Genomic DNA, 20,917 nt, shown 5'->3' on the forward strand with positions numbered 1-20,917 from the left:
TGCAGCACTGCAGTGGCAAAACATAAGTTTACCACAAATAACTTAATCAAAACACGTTGATGCCTGTATCTGCAGCAGAGCACACTTCAGGATTTGATCCAAACACAAGTTAAGACCCCAGGTATAAGACACTTTCCCAGCTCCTTCTAGCTTGAAGGGAGGACAAGGAACAAAACATATTTATGGACACAATCACAGTGAGCACTCAGAGCAACAGAAGGCAGCACTAGTACAGGATTAGATTTGCAAATTGGTATGCAAAGTTCAAAATATAATTTTACAAGTAAATTATAAAATCCCATACCCAAATCAAGGGATCCATTTCAAGTAAACTAAATTACTAACATATAATGCAACACTATTCTCTATAAATATTGCAAAATTTGCAAAATTGCTACATATAGATAAAAAATACAAACTTGCAAGTCCTATATATACACTTTCATAATCCTACCACACCATTTAATCACCAGATTTCATAACATCAGTCATTCCATGTTCACAACAATATCCTTCCAATCCACCAACCCATTACACTGTTGGAAAACTTTTAGAACTCTGACATGATTTAGAGTAGATAGGGACTGTATTCTTTCTGCAATCTTTGTTACATGTATTACCTATAAAAGTAACATCCAATAATGTCTTTCCATTACAAAGCAAAACTAAAGAGTTGAGTGGGTAATGCAAATAAAGTAAGGTGGCTGTGAATGAGGAAGATTATATGGCAGATGGGAACTGGCAAGATTAACTCTTCATTGCTAGACTTACACAGTTTTTTAGTATTTTATTACTTTCTTTACAAAATTATTATTTTGGGGGTATCAACTGGAAGGCATGGAACCACACTACAAACTTTTTCATTATTACACTTGTTTAATTTCTTCTATGAAGGTCAAGTTTTTCGGCCTTCCTACAGAATGGCAACGGTTGTACCATTTGTAATGGCAACAGAAAATATCAAATGGAACTGAAGTAAAATGTTTTGGGATATAGTGTGTGAAAAAGACAAATAATATAAGGCCCAGATCCTGCAAGTGACTCCACATAGGCACAGTGATCTTCTAATAGATAGGGATTAGGTCCTGTCTAGGTTGGATGAGCAGGGAACTAGTGAAATCGTGGTTATCACAAAAGAATGAACACTGAACTGCTAAGACCTATAAAAGGCCTCTGTGTAAACACAGTTGCTGCGCCTGTTTAACTGAAATCTTTTTTTAAAATCCTATGTGGACACACTTAATTGGTTTAGCTAGCATCTGTAAATTTATCGATGCAAGTTAAACCAATGTAACTTGATTTAAAAACACACCTTTGTTTAAACAGCTGCCACTTTGTGTGTAGACCAAGCAGGAAAAGGTTTGTAAAGGTATATAAAAACTTTATTCTGTTAACACTTTATTTAACTTAAATGACCAACTAAAATTTTGGCTAATAGAAATCTTTGTTAAAATTCCATCATCCTCACCCTTTCCCTTAGTGTTAAGGCTCACAATAAATATCCCCTATGCCTCACTGTAGTCTTCCCAAACTCAAGGAAGACCAGACTCTGAATTCCTAATACTTCTAAGGTATAAAAACAAACAGAAAAATAAACATTTTCTTTTAAAAAAAACTTTCAGGCCCTCTTTACAGAATTTTTTTTTTAAAGGACAAAAGCACAATTTTTAAAACCTCCTTTACAAGTCATCTTTAAGCCAACCTCTTTTTGTGGAGAAGGTATACAAGGCCAGTTCAGAAGGGATATTGAGTTTTCAGGTTGTGGGCTTCTGAGGAGAGTGTATCTGCTGACTATGAGATGTTGGCCAAAATAAATGGAAAACCCAGTGAAGCACAGCAGAGTGAAAGAAGGCTGTCTTGACAATGTCTTGTGTTACGCTTGAGTTTTTGCAGTTTGTTTTGGGTTTTTGTTGTTGTAATGTTTGTAACAGTTTGAATTTTTTTAAAATAAATGACTGTCTATAAACTTTAGCTATAAACTTTAAGATGTCTAATGTAATCAGGCAGTACAGACAACCTTTTCCTTCACACCCTCTCCCCTTGATGACATACATCCACTGTGCGTGCTATATTCCACAATAAATTATGTACAGCACTTGAAAAAATGACCACACCAACTAATCAGAAGACAAAACTTAGTAATCAGTACAAAAAAGGAGAATAGCAATTCCAGTGAGGTTTGGGACAGTGTCCTGGTGAGAAGTCTAGTCCTACTCCCCTCTCTACTCTGGGAAAATGGAGGGTTCTGTGTCCTTTTCACGGTGCTATCCTGGGACCCTCTTTGGGCTAGGATTTTTAGTTTCAGCCTCTTGCTAACAGCTCTCTGAAATCTGCGGCCTCTATCTGCTAGAAGGAAGACAAAGCTTCTTTTCTTCCCCTCTCCAATCTCAGAGCCTTCCTAGTACTAGCTATTGTGAGGAAGGGGGCAGCCAGTCCCTGATTTGAAAGAGGCAATAGTTTAAAATAGATGAAGGTATAAATGTCACTGTGGATGGATGTCTTCTTAATCTGAGGTTCACATGAATTCTACAATATTACTGCATTTGCAAATGATCTTACTCAAGTCTATAAATTGTCCTGCCTTTTGTCAACACATTGTACTTTCAGTTTCATAATATGACACGAAAGAGGGACTGGTCATGGACATTCTACAGAGATGATGATGTTTTGACAAAGAAATGCTATGTATTTTGTCAAATCTATAGGGTTTGGATAGTGTTCTGTACAGTAGAATTGACTGTTCAATGAATATGACATGTACACTGTGGTTGCTGACACTCAGCTGCAGCTAAGGAGCATTCATCACAAGTTAAGAAAGAGAGTGCAAAGATGGTTTTAAGCAACCTTTGATCCCTTGATTTTGAGGCCACTCTGCACCAATTTGGTTCTTTTGTGCAAGTTAAAGTAGATTCTGGTAGTTTCTAGGCTGCTCCAATTTGTGCCAACAACCCAAAGGGGCTATTACAGCAGCTGCAGATCACTAGATGCAGGGACACCACTGCCATGCCCCCTTTCTTCTAATCACATTACTTGCACTGACTCTGAGGAGCAGGGATAGGTATAGGAGCCATTAGACTGGTTCTATGCTATTTGAGGATCCCACTACACTGCAGTGATCCTCCTAAGACTTGCTAAGCAGACTTTAAGGCTTCTTTGCACTAGTAAAACAGATCAAAGCTGTCGTGCTGTAAGGGAGAATCAAATGTGCACAATACCAGTTTTTGTTGCAGTTTCTTGAACAGATCTTTGGAAACAGAGCGCAGCACTGCTGTATAAGTTAAAAATCAAAATGAGTGATGTTCCAGAAATAATAGGACTAGATACACAGGGAAATTAGCTAAGGACCTTTCAGCAATATGTATGTTCTGTAAGAAAACTGATATCCACTTAGGGAACAAGTCGCACCCACATCAGTAAAACATCATTAACATACAGGATATAAGAAGCAGGCGTAGCAGTGGCATTGGCAGGGAATCCTGTCTGCTTCATTCAGCAACTGAAGTTCCAAAGAAAAGATATTCTATCCAGTACTAGGGAGCAGACATGGAGAGTGAGGACCTGATTTTACTGAGACAGAATGCCTATTGTAGTCAATGGGCATTTAGCCTGAAAAAAAAAAGATTTCAGGCTTGGGCTCCAAGTGATAATATCTTAACAGACACAGATATTCCTGTGCCCTTTCAAGAGGATTGCTCAAAGGAAAGTACATAACCTGTATAAAAATGCCTTTAGAATGAGACTCGGATGCTCACAGATTATGCACATTTCAAATTCCTTCAGAGTATGGTTTATTACCTATACACATGAGCTAGCTACACATATCTGTAGCCTTAACAGAATGTCTAGCGAGCAGCAGCATAGGCATTGGAGTTGCCTGTCACTAGACTTGGGATGATAGCATTGCATTGGTATAGAAACAATCAGACTAGGGATTTTTTTTTTTTCTGATCACATCTATGGGCAGATAAGATGTCAGATGTGGTTATCCAATGACAAAATGTGGTTGCCCTAATATCTGGCCTGTGGATTCACTGTTGCAGGAAAATTAAAATGAAATATTGTTACTGGTATTATTGTCTAAAGCAGGGGTAGGCAACCTATGGCACATGTGCTAAAGGGAGCACACGAGCTGATTTTTAGTGGTACTCACACTGCCCGGGTCCTGGCCACCGGTTCAGGGGGCTCTGCATTTTAATTTAATTTTAAATTAAGCTTCTTAAACATTTAAAAAACTTTATTTACTTTACATACAATAATAGTTCAGTTATATATTATAGACTTATAAAAAGAGACCTTCTAAAAACATTAAAATGTATAACTGGCACGCAAAACCTTAAATTAGAGTGAATAAATGAAGACTCGGCACACCACTTCTGAAAGGGTGCTCACCCCTGGTCTAAGGCATCGCTCTACGTTCAGCTTGTTCTATTTTGGGCTATTGAGACAGAGTTGTTCTCATTTGTATTCTCTTATTTTTATTGTCTATCATTTGATTTTACATTTAGCTTTGTTCTTTCTTTAATAAAAGAGAACATAAGAACAGCTATACTGGGTCACACCAACAGTGGTCCATACCACATCTTAAAGAGGAGTGAACAGAACAGGGCAATTATGGTGAGATCCACCTCTGGCTTCCACTCCTTGCTTCTGGTAGTCAGAGGTTTTGGACTGCCCCGAGAATGGGGCTGCATCCTTGGCCATCTTGGCTAATAGCTATTGATGGACCTATCCTTCATGAACTTGCCCAGTTCTTTTTTGAACCCAATTATACTTTTGGCCATCACAACATCCCATGGCAACGGGTTCCATAGTTTAGTTGTGTGAAGAAGTATTTCTTCTTGTTTGTATCAAATCTGCTGCCTATTAATTTCATTGAGTGACCTCTGTTTTTTGTATTGTGTGAAAGGATAAATAACACTTCTGTACTGATTTTTTTCCACACCATTCATGATTTTATAGATTTGTCTTATTTGTCTCTTTTCTAAGATGAATAGCCCTAATCTTTTAGTCTCTCCTTGCACAGAAGTCATTTCATAGCTTTGATCACTTTGTTGCCTTCTCTGAACCTTTCACAGTTCCACTATATTCTTTTTGAGATGGGACAACTAGAACTGGACACACTATTTAAGGAGTGGGCAAACCAGGGATTTATATAGTGGCATTATAATACTTTCTGTCTTATTTGCTATCCCTTTCCTAATAGTTCCTAACATACTGATAGCCTTTTTAACTGCTGCTAAGCATTGAGCAGAAGTTTTCAAAGTATCCATGGTGACTCCCAAGATCCTTCTTGAGTGGTAACAGCTAATTTAGAACCCACCATTGTATATTTATAGTTGAGATTATTTTTTCCAGTGTGCATTACTTTGCATTTATCAATGCTGAATTTTGTCTACCATTTTGCCTCTGCCTCTAGACTAGGCCTCACTGTGTGGTCTGTGGGGGAGGGGGGGCCAGAGGGTGAGTAGGCAAGCAGCAGGTGAGGGAGGGGGGCTGAGGAGGTGAGTGGGTGGGCAGTGAGGGGGGGCAGCTGAGCTGACAGCGGGAGAGGGGGCCTGAGGAAGTGAGCAGACGGGCAGTGGCGGGGGGCTGGTGAGCCGGCGGCTAGCCCCAGCTCATCGCCGCTCCACCTATGCCTCCTCCCCTGAATGCTCTGCCCCACTTCTCCCCCTCCCGCCCGCTTCCCATGAATCAGCTGTTCACGCGGGAAGCCTGGGAGGGAAGAGAAGCAGTGCGGTGGCTTCACGCTTAGGCCCAGCGAGGCAGAGATGGAGCCGAGGTGAGCTGGGGCGCGGGGCTGCCCATGCAGCAGCAGGTAACCCAGGGGGGATGTGCAGGGGAAGGAGGGTTGAGGCAGCAAGCAGGCGGGCAGTGGCGGGGGGGGGGACGGCAAGGTGCAGCGGGCAGGGCGCAGGGTGGGGGCCTGAGGAGGCGCAGTGGGCGGCATAGCTGTGAGGGGGGTGTGCTAACGGGGAGGCTGAGGATGGCAAGCAGGCAGGCACTGGCGGGTTGAGCCTGCGGAGGGACGGGGCTGAATGGAAGGCAAGCAGGGGGTAAGGGCATGAAGGACATGAGCTATGAATCGGTAGCTTGACCTGTTCTAATGCTGGTCTGGCCTCCCATCCTCTCCCAGGTTTGCACTGTCTGGGTGCCTGCCTATCACGCCTTCCTCAGTCACACACCATTCATTCAACAGAGCAAATGATACACAAGTTGGGGGGAAGATCTTATTTCTAACTTCTAAGCAAGAAGAACATTTTTCTTTACCTTAATATACTACGTAGGAGCCCGCTATAGACAATTCAAGTCATAACCACGTGTTTCAGTGGCGGCAGCATGGGGGAGGAGGGTTTTGTTCACGGGGCGTGGGCGAGCTGGGGCGGGGGGCCATTGTGTCGGGAGGGGTGGGCAAGGCGACTGGAGGGGAGGGTACAGCCCTCCAGCTGTTTCTTTGGACAGTAATATGCCCTCGCTGCTTTATGAGTTGTGTAGGCCTCTCTAGACTCACAACCAAGGGGTGCTTGCAGTGGAACTGAGGCTATTTACTAATTTATTTTAATTCAAGCAATATTCTATCAGCACCTAATATTTACCATTCATACTATCCATGGGGTCGGGCAACCCAGGGCAAACGCGACGCCAATTTTTAACTGGCACGCAGCTGCCTGCTGCCTGGACTCCGAGTGTCATTAAAAAGCCTGCCCGCGGAGTTCCGCCTCCAAGGTTCCCATGCCTGATGCGCTGCCAGGCGCAGCAAGTCCGCCGGCGCCTGCCCCACTCCCAAAGCTCCTGCGGCCGCCGCAGAGTGCTCTGGGGGCCCAGGGCTGCGCGCTCACCAGCGGGCATGCGTTGGCTCCGTGGGGGAGAGAAAGATGCCCTCCACGCCTCACCCGGGTCGGAGGGGGGACCCCGGCCGCCGCACACACAGCCGCCTCTGAAGGGCGGGACGGGATGGCAGGCTGCCGCGGTCAGGAGGGCGCGCAGGCTCCGGATGAGAGAGAGCCTCATGGTAAGGGGGCCAGCTCCATGGGCTAAGGGTGGGCGGGGAGCTAAGGAGGGGGGCATCAAGGACAGGGTAGCGATGGGGGGTGGTAATACTGGGGGGTGGTTAGGGGTGGAGGTCTCCGGAGACAGCAGGAACAGGGGGGTTGGTGTCCGGGAAATGAGTCCCAGGATCTGTGTTGGCGGCGGATAGGGTCAGGGCAGTCAGGGGACAGGAGAAAAGAGGATCCTGGGGAGAGCACTTAGGGTGGGGTGGGCATGGTCTCTGGAGGAATGGTCAGGGGACCAGGAGCTGGATGGGTTGGCATGAGCAGGATTTCTGGGGGGATTGCCAGGAGTAGGGTGTGGAGAGGGACTGGGGCAATGGAGGTGAGTGGCGAGTGGGGGGTTGTACGTCCAGAGTTCCTGGGATCCTGTCAGGCGGGCGAGGAGTGATCAGATAAGGCATGGGAGTCCAGGGGATCTGTCTGGGTGCGGTGCGTGTGTGAATAAGGGTGGGCAATCAGGGGACAGGTAGGGGATAGGGTCCTGGGGGCAGTCAGAGATAAGGGACAGGGAGCTTAGATAGGGTGGGCGGTCCCAGGACGGGGTCAGTCGGGATAAGGAGCGGGGGAGTATGGGAGTTCTGGGGGGTGCAGTCACCCAGCCCTCGCTGCCTGAGCCCTGATCCCCCACATCACACACACCCAGCCGTTCTGCCCGTAGCTCTGCACCCCAACACACACCCCGGCCCCTGCCCTGAGGCCCTTACCGACCAGCCTCTCTGTGAACTCCTGACCGTCCCCCATGACCCCAAAGCCTGACTGGCACCCCCCACACATACCCAGCCCCCTACCCTGCACACTGCACCCCTCACATGCCCCCGCCCTGCCCTGACTCTTTCACCCCCACATCCCCACGCCCCCCACACACCCATGCACCCTGCACATCCCCACTCCCACTCTAAGCACCAAACAGGAGCCCCTGCACCCTCACTCACATTCCCACCTGCACCCCCACACCACAAGGGAGCTGCCCAGGTAAGTGCCCCACACCAAACCTCCTGCCCCAACCCTGAGAGCCCCCTCCTTCATTTTAGCTCCTGCCAGAGACCCTTCACCCCCCAGCCCTGTGCTCGGTCCACTCCAACTCTCAGCTCAGTGCAGAGAGAGGAAGAGAATGGGCCAGAACCAGGGAGAAGGTAGGTCCCCACTGTATGTGAGCAGGGCCGGGACCCCAGACTGGCACTGGGCTGAGCAGGTCCGGTAGCCGGGATCCCGGCTGGCAAGAGCCAGAGGATGGAACCCCTGAGTGGCAGTGAGCTGAGCCGCTCAGCTCACTGCCGGTCTGGGGTCCCGGCCACCAGCCCCACGCAGCCCGCTGCCGATCTGGGGTTCTGGCTGCCAGACCCTTCCCAGCTGGGGTCCCAGCCGCAGGCCCCACTCAGCCCACTGCCAGCCTAGGTGAACAGAACCCCAGACCAGCAGCGGGCTGAGTGGGTCGGTGGCGTAATTTAATTTAATTTTAAATGAAGCTTCTTAAACATTTTGAAAACCTTGTTTATTTTACAATACAACCCTAGTTTAGTTATATAATATATAGACTTGTAGAGAGAGACCTTCTAAAAAACATTAAAATATATGACTGGTATGCGAAATCTTAAATTAGAGTGAATAAATGAAGACTCTGCACTCCACTTCTGAAAGGTTGCCGACCCCTGGTCTATCTGGTTTGAAATCAAGGTCAAATCTTTTTGGGGGGAGAGGGGTAAGGTTTGTCCAGTGTAAATTGTGCAGATAATAATGAATGCTGCATTACAAAACAGCAGTTGGGAACCAGATGGATCCCTTAACTAGTCATTTCCAGAACTTTAAATGTAGTTTTGTTTTTAAAAGGTGTACATTTTTCCAAAGGGAGTATAATACCTTTGGGTGTTGGCTGAACGCCTTTGAAATATTTCTCCCTCTGTAAAACTTACCTCCTTTGTAAAGTACTGTCAGATCTACTGATGAAAAGTGCTACATAAGAGTTAGGCATTATTAATTATTATTATTATGTCAACCTTAATTCTTGTTTTGCCAAGTTTTTGTTTGTGAATGAGCAAAAGAAGTTTAAATCAGGCCAGTGTTTAAGGATGCCCTCCTCGTACAGAACTTATCAGACCTACCAAAGCAAAGCTTCTCTTCTGAAGACATGAGCAAATCCATAAAATATGCATGGAGAAAGGTGGGAGAACTTTTACCCACAGAGAAAACTTAAAACATTTAAATGTTTATATCTTGAAAATATTAGGCATTTAACGTGGATAGGAGATTCAACCTTTCCTTATCCCCTCTTTGGTTCTCCCTGATCCCCTGTACCTTTCTTTCTTTGTCCCCAGTCCTCTCCATCCCCTCTTCCATACCTTATTCTGATCCCCTGTATATCCCCTATCTGGGCTTCTCACAGGTCCTTTGTGCACCTCAACCATGACCCCCCAACTGCCCTGCTCCTTTTCAAGCCCTCCAGTTCCCTGCATCCCTTAATGCACTTTTCTCTCTCACCCACCACCACCTACTCCCCTCCATGTTTCAGTATGGTCCCCTGCACACACTCTTCTACACCTCTTCAGTTCCCTGCACACACATCCAATATGTCTTCCACCAAAGATCACAAGTACCCTCATACTCACCCCTTATACGCTTTGACAAGTCTTCTGCCCCGTTCCAGGCTCCCCTTCCTCCCAGCAATCTTAGATTCCCTCATTCAGTGACCAGAAAGTAAAGCTCCAGGCAGGCCATGTCCCTCCTGGTCCCCCACATTCTCTCCATATCCTGAATACCTGCCAGTCTGTGTGACACCCCTTCTACTACCATCAGACTAGCAGTTGCAACAAAGCCTAGACTATTCCCCCTCCATAAAAGTACTAAAGATATTTCTCCTCAACAAGGCCAAGAAAACAAGACCTATTTGAAGTTTTCAGGCAGAACCTTTGAGAGATATGACAGTTGTAAAAATAATTTTGAAGTTATGGTGAGTTAAAAATTTTCTGAATGTTATCAAACTACCAGAAAAAAATCTGCCAAGGCATGAGATATGGCAACATTTATGGGGAATCAGTTTCATTTGGGTGAAGTTAGAGGAGATTAACAACTAGTTTCATAGTGGGGAAAGCAACAAAGAGTCCTGTGGCACCTTATAGACAATATGTTTGTTAGTCATAAGATGCCACAGACTCTTTGTCGCTTTTTACAGATCCAGACTAACATGGCTACCCCTCTGACAGAGGGGAAACTAACTTCAATCTTAAAAGTGGAGTGGAGTATTACTGCTCCTTACCACATTAGGCACCCAGGATAGGTTTCACCCCATGTTTGGAATTTTACCCTGTGGTCACTTGTCAACCACAGACTCCAAGACAGTAAGAAAAGCTGAGATCTGGGGTGGAGAGGCTGACACCACTTCAAAGAGAGCATCCCGAATCCCAAAGCCAATGAGGAAACCAGCAGCCAGTCACACCCACCGCCTTTGACAGCTCCCAAATACAAATACACCAACAACTGAAGTTTGGTGCCCTTCCTCCCATGCAGAGCACATTAACTTTAGACAAATCTTCACCGCCTTCTGCACCAGAACCAACGCTGCCCCGGCCAGGAGTGGAGAGTGAACGTGACAAGTTAGTCCCCTCTCCCCACAGGAAAAAAAACGGAGTCAGGCTGATGCTGTCGGTTATGCGAAGCGTATGTGGCACGGCTCTGCAGTGGGTCTACAAGGGGGGCAGTGCCCAGGCCCTTCAGGGGTGCCTGTCCCGTGCTGGCACAACAACCAGCTGGTCCAGCGAGTCCTGGACGTGCTGGGGTCCCCGAGCTCTAGCTGCCTTCGCCAGCGCCTTCCCCCAACAGCTTCCGCGGCTCCAGCCAGGCCCCGGTAACACGGGCCAGCAGGGGATGCTTCACACCGGAGCGCGCCCCTTCCCTCCAAGGCCGGAGGCCGTTCAGACTGGCCGGGGTGCAGCGCTGCGAGCAGGGCCCCGCCGGGGGCTGGAGGCGGGGTAGGGGCTTTGTGAACAAAGGGGCGGGAAAGACGCCCCCGAGGCTCAGCGGGGGCGAACCCCCAAAGGGCTGCGCCCCGCCCAGCACTTGCCGGAGTCTCGGTGTCTCTGGGGCGGAGCTGTCAGTGCGAAGGCCCGGCCCAGCCCCTGGGTCTCGCCGGGCGGGAAGCCCCTCGCCATCTGCAGACCCCCACCCGCCTTCCGGCCCTGGTCCCTGTCCCTCACCGCAGGGTGGGCCCCACGCAGGCCGTGTCCGTGCTCTCGATCTCCTGCAGGATCCGCTCATGCTCGGCGAGGCTCTCCGCCATCTTGGGTGGGAGGGAACCAGGCAGCGGCGCCGCTGCGGGACGCGCTGGGGAGGTGGCGCAGCGCTGTAGCCGCTGCCTGCCCGGGATCGGGCCCCTGCACTCCACGCCCCTACCCACCCCGAAAGCTGGGGGTACAGGGGAGCGGGGAGACGTGCGCACTCTGAGCCGAGAGGGCGGTGGGGGGGACAGAGAGGGCTGGGGTTGCTGGAACTGAAGGGGGAGCAGGGATTCGGCGAGAAGGAAGCGGGGCTGCGGGGACCCGGGAGCATTGGGGAGGGGAGGACTGGAGCCCAGGGTTAAGAGTGCGGAGGGAAAAGGTAAGAGAGTGTCTGCCTAGATCGCACAAGAGGACTCTGCTGGTCCCAAATGCAGCAGAAAACAAGTCTAGCCATTCTTCCCGCACACGCCAGATAATAATAGTAAATGATGATATAAATCCAGTCTTGGCACATTTTAGAGTATGATGAGTTCGTCAAAAACTAGGCACTGGCACCTGGATCTAGCCAAATTTTGGCCCATAGCACCAAATTCTAATGCATAAACTGAGAATGGCTAACGGCTCTTATGTCACCAAAAATTTTGAACCTTCACACATCCCAACACACAAACGCTACAAAAATACCATTCATCTAAATTCCAGGGCCGTTCCTACTGCACCAAAATTTCTGGATCCTGATGCATCCATGTGCATAGGTGCTGTAAACACTCAGGTGTTGCCCAATCCAACAGTTTGGTTTTGGGGTTTGTTGTTTGTTTTTGCTATTCATCTCTAAATTCTACAACATAAAGAGATCCCTTATAGCTGCTCCTAGGGCCTTTTAAAAATCTGGTCCCCTATTACACTCTGGAACAGGAGCACTTAAAAACATCAAAATATGGACCAGAATCCAGCAAAGTCCATTTTTCATCCAGATCCCCAGGCCTTTTTACATTCGAAATAGACAGCAAGTGTAGCTATCTTTTTAAAATCAGATACATCTGTATCCAATTTAATTGTGTTTCTGAGAGGTCATGATAACTTTGGAGATGGGTGAAAGAATGAGCTGGATGTTTTGGATTTGGATTTTTTAAGTGCTAGTGTGGAGTAGACTTAGAGACCTGCAGCCAAAATTTGCTAGACCCAACAAGACCTAGGTGCCAGATATGTGGTTTTGTGTTGCTTTTGCAGCAGGATTTGTTGGAACTTGGATTTTTCTGTTCAAGCAGAAATAAAAACATGCATTGTCTGTTTTGACAATACACATTGGGGATCAAGACCAAAAATGATAGGATCCAGCAAGCTCCAGATGCTAGATATATGTCTTTGTGGTGCTTTTGACCAAGGGTGCAACAGGGCCTTCATTTTGCAGTGGAATTAGAGCAGCTAGCAGTATTTCTCTCTTTAGCTAGTAGAAATTTTGTATTTGGGATGAAAACATTACAAGCTGGATCCAAGAAGATCCAGGTGTTGGACGGTGGGTTTTTTTGGTGCTGCTGGATCAGTTTTCTAGTTCTAGATTTCTTTGGTGTACTATTATTATTTTGTATTTATTTTCACTGGGAACTGTTTCATTTTTCTCTGTTTAGCTTAGAGAACTTGGTGGATTGGGGATAAAAGTTTGCAAGATTCAGTTGGATCTGTGTACCAGATATGTGTTTTTTCCACTGCTTTGGGGTTCAGATAAATCCGAGTCCTTATTTTTGCAGAGAAGTAGGAACTGCTCACTTGATTTCTATTTTGATTGTACATTTGGGTTTTGGGACCAAAAATTGCCAAGGTCAATGGGCCAGACCTAGATTTTTTACAGTGCAAAGTTATCTGTGCACAAATGGAAGCCAACTTTTGAAAATTTGGTCCTTAAAAGTGGCTTGCCCATTTGTGGCTTTTCCTAGACTAGAAAATCTAACCTTTGCTAACAGTTATCAGCACTGTGTGTAACTGAACCAGCCCAGAATGTGCATTAGCTGCAATTGTGTTCAGCACCATTTCAGTAACTGTAATTAAACCACCATCAAGCACTAGGCCACAGTTAATGAAACAATACTGAACATGGTTTGGATGTTGCCTACACTTGCAACTAGATCATCTTCAGCTTTGGTTCAGCTGAACCTATTGGTGACGTCCATAGTCAGCAACAGGTAGTTTTTCTAATGTAGACAAGCTCCTACAAAGTACGGTTCGGGCAGTGATGCAGGAGGGAGATAACTCAGAAGGGGAAACTATTTTCAGGTTTTAGCTACCTTTTCCATATTATTTCCCCATAGAAATCATTGATATATAGTAAAATTCTTCCTATGTTCCTTTTTCCATCACTCAAGTTATTTACAGAATAGGGTTAGAGATGCAAGCTTCAGGAAAAATTAAATTTATTTCTAAATGAAGATATATGGTTTCTTTCCTCACTGCAAATGGACATCCACAATATCAGATAAGCTATTTTTAACACTTTGCTGCTGACACCAACAATAAAGCTAAACATACAATCTTTAATATATAAGCTTCATGTCCGTGAAAATGCAATAAACTGTAAATGCATTATTTCTAATTTTTTCAAAGACATTTAGGAATTTCACTAAATAAAACTTAACTGCATGTAGATACACTTTGATGATAAACAAGGGTCGTGTCTGTCTAAGATATCTGACGTCATTCAAAAGTCATTCACCTATTTTTTCAAGCATGTCACTGATGGCATTGGCTGATAACAAATTAAAAGCATTCCATTATGGAAAAACAGTGATTGTTTCATGTTTTCGTTTATAAAGGTAATCTCTTGCTTCATGGAGCACTTGTGGTAAGTCTGTAAAGATACCCCTTGTCCTAGTGAGAAGGGGTTCAGTAGAGGCCTTTAGCTATGCTTGTTCCTTTAGGGTCCAATCCTACTCCTATGAATTCAAAGGAAGTTTTCCTATGAATTTCAGTATGTGCAGGATTAGGTCTCCAGTCCCTGGGGGTGAGGGAAACAACAGCCTAAGAATAAAACAAATCCTTTTTATACAATATAATATGATAGAAATGATGCCTACCTTAAACTGGTTCCAAGAGGCAGTTCAAATGACTCAATCTCAGAAAAGACATTTTCATATATTTGATCTTTGTTTTCTTCTGAATAAAGCTCCAGCAAGTTTAGTTTGCTTTTTCTAGCCATTGCAGAGCATGAAACAGTTCTAACTTCAGGGGAGGACTTTTATTCTGTTTACTATCATTACCAGAATGAATCTGTAGTCAGCAAAACCAGCAGTGAAAAATCAGACCCTGGGCTGACCTCGTGATTCCTGAGGACTTTGTGTCCAAGAATGCTCCACAGCTGCTGTTTTCCTATCTCCTCTAGTAATGTGCCTATTACGCTGTACCCACTTCATTAATGTCTTTTCTTGAAGATGAACTTATTTATTATTTTCAGGGAAACTTTGTTGTCAAAAGCATTTAATAGTTCATTAACATATTTAAAATATTTCACGGATGATAACTATTGCAGATGAAAGGGGACACCAAAAACCTGAAATATAGTTATCTTCAAAACACAATTTATAAGTAGTTTCAGACAGGACACTTACTTTAGAGTCCCTCTGTCAATTTTTGTGGGTTTGAAATCATATTTTCCTATTTTCCAAATGTGTCTTTTCCCTGTTGCTTTGAGAAAAACCCACACAAACAGAAAACTGTTAGGGAAAAGAGCTGTGAAATGCAAAAGTACACTAAAAAAGCAGAGAAAATATTTATGCTTTAATCTCTTTCAATTTAGTCATTTTAGGTGTCATTTGTACAGTAATAGGTAAACTGTTCAAATAGAAATGTGGTTTTTAAGTTGATGGTGTCCCTTTGTGCTATAAACAAAATTCACACCAATTCATTATGCAGGCCCCAATCTTGCTTGAGAACCTAGTGGGTAGACTCCTGACTCTGCTCTGAGCACCACTGATTTCAAGTCATTGTCTATCCATTAATCTACAGCAGGGAAAATATCGGGTACAGCTTCCTCAAATGAATCTCCGTCTCAGCCAGTTTTCAGAATAGAGTGCCAAATTCATTGAGAAACAAACAACTGGAAGCCTAATACTGGTGGGCAGTGTTGGGTGGAAAGGGCAGTCTTTTTATAGCTTATCTATTTTGGTATCTCCCTCAGAGACTTAAATAAAAACTTGATTTAGATCTCAAACCCGCTCCTGCTGAAATGAATGTGAGCCTTACCATTACGTCAATAAGAGCAGGACTGAGCCGTGATTGCTAGGATCTTTAGCAAAGCTGTTATGTGTAGCAGAGACCCCAAAAATTTAGCAGCAATCTCTTTATTATAAATCCTGTGCTGTTTTCAGACAAATATCTCTTGCACAAGCTTCTTCTCTACTTCTTGTCTTTATTCTTTAAATAAAAATTAACCACTCTGTAATAAATATTTCAAGTACTCACTATTGTGTAACAACTAGTGTTTGGGATTCATCTTTTGTATCATTAACAGATAATACACACTTGTTGTGATTGACCCATCCAGCCACTGGATGTCACACAAATGCAGGTGAAAGGATGGCTTGACTAACCTTTCTAATCTTGCGCTATAAGAAGGGGATTAGGTATTAACTTTTAAAATAATTGAGGACATTAAAAAGTTAGTTTAATAATTACAAAAGTTATTAAAATGATTAGTTAGTGGCCTGAGTCACAGCTACATTTCTTGGTTTTGTCCACTTGCACTGCATTTCTGATTCAAGGTCAAAAGATATAATAAATGAAACCACAGGACTCTAACTTCCATTAGATCCAACTACTTTTCTTATAGGACTGTATCCAGAAATCAATATGGTTAATTTTTATAAGAGTCTCTGCAACCATCCTCAAAGCTATGTTATTGGCCATCCTTGGAAGATAAGCACAGCTACTGTTGATTAATGGATTCATTGGATTTGGTACATTCTTACCATGTAATGAATAAATAATCTTTTTGCTTGTTAGACAACTATCTGGGCGGTATTAAGTACATTAAATTAATGAGCCTACTTACAGACTTAAGGTGCTACTCAAAAATTGGGGCCATAAGTTTATTTTTAATAGACATATAGAGTCTATGGAGCCCAAGCCTAGAAAGTACTGTGTGCCTCAATCCCGTTGACTGAAATGTGAATTGCGAGCACTATGTACATTTCCAGTTCTAGCCCACTGTGTATTAGGGTATGCATGGAGAAAAAGCAGACTTGGTGCTCTGATTATTTTTGTAGCTTTTTCTCCTACTTTTGTTTTGACTTAATGTTCATAGCTGTACATATAAATCAGTGGAAAATATCTGATCATCACAAACAGTTTGACGGTAAAGTTATAGGGCTTGTCGTCACGTCATTGTTAGTTCAAGGTATAACTCAAGTGTTTCCCTTAACCTAACACACATCTACACACAAAAATCTCTAGCCTCTCGAGTTAAATGGTGCTTTCAGTTCAATGTAGTTGACTCAGTGGGAGGAGTGGGTTGAAGCTTGAGCTAGTAATGTAGTGGGGACGCAACTTATGATCCATTCAAGTACTGAGAGTCCCTCAACGCCTTTTGCAAAATTCCCACCATGGATTATTTGTTGCACCTTCACCTTCTGACCAGAAGTTAGCTTCTTCCAGGATACATACCCCACTTCAGCAGTCAGCTCTTGCCTTGTATGAAGTGCTGTGCAGCTGTAGCATTTATTCTAGCTTTGCTATTGCACTTGTTCAATCTGGTGGTTAGTCGGGGGGGAAAACCTTCTTCCCAGTGTGTGGCTAGCTGGTCTGAGGCTGACACCAAGCGGTTCAGCTGTGGTATGATGCCAGCAGAACCTATGATTACACCCTGGGCCCAAGGGTTCAAGGGCCTCTGGGGAAGTCTGTGGGTAACTGACTGTGTAGGGTTGCTGGAACAATTTTTATAGTGGGGGTGCTGAGAGCCACTGAACTAAAATGTAAACCCTGTACATAATGGCAACCACTTCAAGCCAGCACTCCCCGTACCGCTGGTTCCAGCACCTATTCATCTGTGGATGACTCTGAGCCACAGCTGTCACTAGTCACAATGGCTTCAGTGCTGACACGCATCACAGGGGCCACCACCATTCTGCCCTCACCCATGACTCTGGGGAGGTGATGGGGAAACAGGTCAGGGAGGAAAGGCCAGGGAGGACGCAAAAGAGGAACGAGCATTGCCTCAGCTAGGTGAGGACTCAATTCACTATCTAGCTTTTTTGCCACCCCAAGCACAGCAGTCAGGCAGCTTTGGCCACTTGCCTGCAGGAGGTCCACCAGTCCCGTGGCTTCGGCGTACCCGCTGCCAATTGCCGCCAAATCCGAGGGACCGACAGACCTCCCGCAGGCAAGCCACCGAAGGCTGCCTGACTGCCACCCTTGCAGAGACTGGGCTTGGAGTGCTTGTGCCTGGAGCCCCCACTGTTCACTATTACTGTAATGGTTGGGGGGGGGGAAATGGCATAAAAGACCCATAACTATCTGTAGAGAACTAACCTGTACTGGATGATAATGGGTGATGGAGGACGGGCAAACGTTGGTTGTAGCTTCCCTATTGGGCACAGGAACTGCCATTTCCACCCACCTCCCCAACAGCCTGCATCTCTCTCAATCCCACCCTGCCATCCAGACAGTGGACTTCAGATACTGCTGCATCTATGGTCTCTGCTGGTCCTGGAAACCACCATTACCCTGCCCCCAAGCATCATCCCCCCTCCCCAGAACCCACAGGGCAGGCTTCAGCTGCTGTTATGTCTAATGGAACCACCATTTCCATACACCCCAGCATCCCTCCGTTCCCCCCCCTTTGGCATCCAGTAGTGATGCTCTATATTCCCTGCTGGGTGTGACAATTGCCATTCCTGCACCTGTCACCCAGAATCCACACCCCCACCCCGCAGCATACATGTGCAGTCCAAGTTGGATTTCAAGACCCGGGGGAAATTGAACATTTTAATTGAGCATTATTATAAAGCACGCTGCTGCATGCAAGGGGCTGGAACCTTTTTTATGGTGGGGGTGCTGATGATGGAAACGATCGAAACCAGTTTTTTGGTTTTTATTACTAATTCAGCAGCACCCCCAGGTCACCTAATTCCAGCACCACTGGCTGCATGCGTACAAAGTAAGCAATCATACAAGTTACAAATGCCTATGAATGCAGGATCAAGTTTAGGTACAAACAATTATGGGGGTATATATATAGCAGTGTGTTTTCCTTCACTCTGGCACCAGCATTTAAAGAGGCAGGGCAAGCCAAACTTTTAAGGATACTGCTATCCGAGGAGATGTGTCCAGTGCAAAGTCTTTTTTGGTGTAAAGTCTATGGAACTTCAGAAGTCTCTCAGAAATACAGAGCTGGGCTTCAACTGCTGTGGAGGGAATCAGGGTTGAAAGGTAGCTGAGAAAATGCGGGAGAGGGAGGAGTACTTCACCCATGACCGAGCAAGACTGCCAGCAGCAGCATAAGAAGAGCCAGCAGTAAATGGCCATGTTTGAATCCCCTCTAGGCATTATGGCCAAGAGGTGCCAGAATAACCCAGCCTGAGTTCAGATCCAGACTCATCCCGGAACCATGAACTCTGCTGCACAATACTATGAGCTGCAGTTAGCAATCTCTGGGTAGCGAGGTTTACCAGCCCAAGATCAGGTTTACCCTCAACACTCCACCCCTGTGGAGGGAGGATGGAGTGATGCCAGGTACCCTGACCATGTGCACTTCCCATATATATGCCCTGGCACTTTGCCCCTTGTGCACATCACAGATGCTGTAGGCAGCAGGACTGCTACAGTTGTTCACTGTTTCAATGTTAACTGTTTAAAGCAGCAGGAATGCCAGCATGGTTTACTGTTCCATGCTCAAAACAGCTGCACTGACAGAGGTATTGCCTTTGAATAAAATATTTCTTTGTTCAATCCCTTTGTTTTTGTGAGTGTTTTGATTGCACTGGGGGGTGGGCATATTTAACAACCACCATTGTATTTCAGTATCACTATCACAATAAATGCACAGGCAGTCAAAGCTTCCTGAGCCGGAACACCGATATGGAACATACCAGCCATCCCTGCCACTCCAAGGGAGGTGGGGCACCAGGAGCTGGTGTAGTAAAACGAATCGGGCCTCCTGGAGCTGGTACCTGTGCCTCACAAAGCCCACCACTGCCCCTGTAAGCCAGGCAGGGGGACCAGCAGCTGGGCTGGGATCCCACTAAGCATTCAGAGGGGCAGCCATGGCTTTCCAGTGGAATACAAACAATGAACGTGAGTGGAAGTTGTGTACTGTAATAAGTAGCCAGTCAACACCATTTCTGCCCACATGACCAGAACAGATTAAATACACCACGGCTGTTTGGAAGGAGCAGCTCAGAATACTGCAGCACTAAGAATAGTGGGATGTACCCCTAGAAAGCAAGTGCCTTCACTTCAGTCAGCATGACTGTGTGCACACAGTAACGCAAGGATACTTGAGTTAGCCTTTCCAGCATGGTCAGTCTCACCCAAGCCAAGCTAGATCAAATAGAGTACCTCAAATATACTAACTCAAGCTTGCAACCTCCTAGACAGAGCATTTTCTGTAACGTTTTTTGCTTCTTTGTACAGCCATTTTGCGCAGAAAACTTCCGTTGACTTGAAGTCAATCGGGAGTGATTACAAGATTTTAAACAGAGGGGCCAATCAATAGCTAATTGTTAATGATGAGCCACTTTAGCCACATATCTTTCATAGTTGTCAGCCTTCTATGTGTTATTGGGGTTTGCAATGATAATATATTATTTGAAACACGAAACCTGAAATTATATAAAGAATAAGATTTAATTATAAAGTCAACACTTGCATGATGTGGTGTGTTGGTTATGTATTTGTAACGCTTTGATTTCTGCAAGCCAATCCTTTTGTGATTAATACATTTTGGACAAACTAATAAGTTTAATATTAAACCTGTTCCCCTTTTACAGATAACCTTTTACATATTGGCTAGGAGTCCCCTGGAGTGTGAGAGGGATGTATCATTCACCAAAGTTTGTTGAAGATGAGTCATAACTTTTATTTCCAACAGCACCTTGCCGTGATTGTGATAAGGGATTGCAGACGATACTGTACTGTAGCTTGTCATGCATGAAATAATTATTTCTACTTATGCAATCCACACACTCTTTCACTGCTTTTCAGAATACAATTACTGCAAGAAACTAGTTCAGAGAATAAAAAATGAACAGTGAAGGAAGCTAAAAATTGTATGATGCAAACATTATGCAGACACTTTTTATTTTATGTTGGGAATTTTGGATCAATACATATATTAACATTTCATGTTTAGATCTATGCTATCACTTCTGCTCCCCCATCCCCAAATTAGGAGATCAAAGGAATCCTGGTTCTGCCAGGATCAGTGGCGGTTGGCCAGGGAAGCATCATCCTAGCTGAAATGCATTCTCTTTCTTTCTGTATGTGCTACTCCTACAGGTGGAAGAGCAAAAATGTATTTTGTTCACATTCTTTTATTTAACTGGGAGATACTATGGTGATGAGGACAATTTAAGTAGCTATATAAAGTGGTAGATGAACTGGTATATTGTATGGCTAGATCACCAGTGCATGTGTTGCAAAAAATATTTGTATTTGCCAACTACCAAATCTTTT

At 45.1% G+C, this 20,917-nt stretch overlaps 1 protein-coding gene across 6 annotated transcripts in view; it reads right to left on the minus strand.

Annotated features, from left to right (window-relative positions):
* EXOC6 (exocyst complex component 6) overlaps nt 1–14,447 on the minus strand; it is a 197,055-nt gene extending 182,608 nt beyond the window's left edge. For 3 of the 6 annotated variants that reach the window (XR_012657072.1, XM_075072699.1, XM_075072698.1), the window contains exon 1: nt 11,237–11,349. Coding sequence is in view for 5 of the 6 variants with exons in the window: in XM_075072699.1 (XP_074928800.1) it covers nt 11,237–11,319 (83 nt within the window). In the remaining variant the exon portion in view is untranslated. Of the gene's footprint in view, nt 1–11,236; nt 11,398–14,325 lie in introns of those variants that run through there. The other 3 variants (XM_032793134.2, XM_032793132.2, XM_032793139.2) reach the window with 2 other exon arrangements.
* Nucleotides 14,448–20,917: the final 6,470 nt, after the last annotated feature.

This window comes from Chelonoidis abingdonii, chromosome 15 (genome assembly GCF_003597395.2).
Source record: "Chelonoidis abingdonii isolate Lonesome George chromosome 15, CheloAbing_2.0, whole genome shotgun sequence".
Taxonomy (NCBI): domain Eukaryota; kingdom Metazoa; phylum Chordata; order Testudines; family Testudinidae; genus Chelonoidis; species Chelonoidis abingdonii.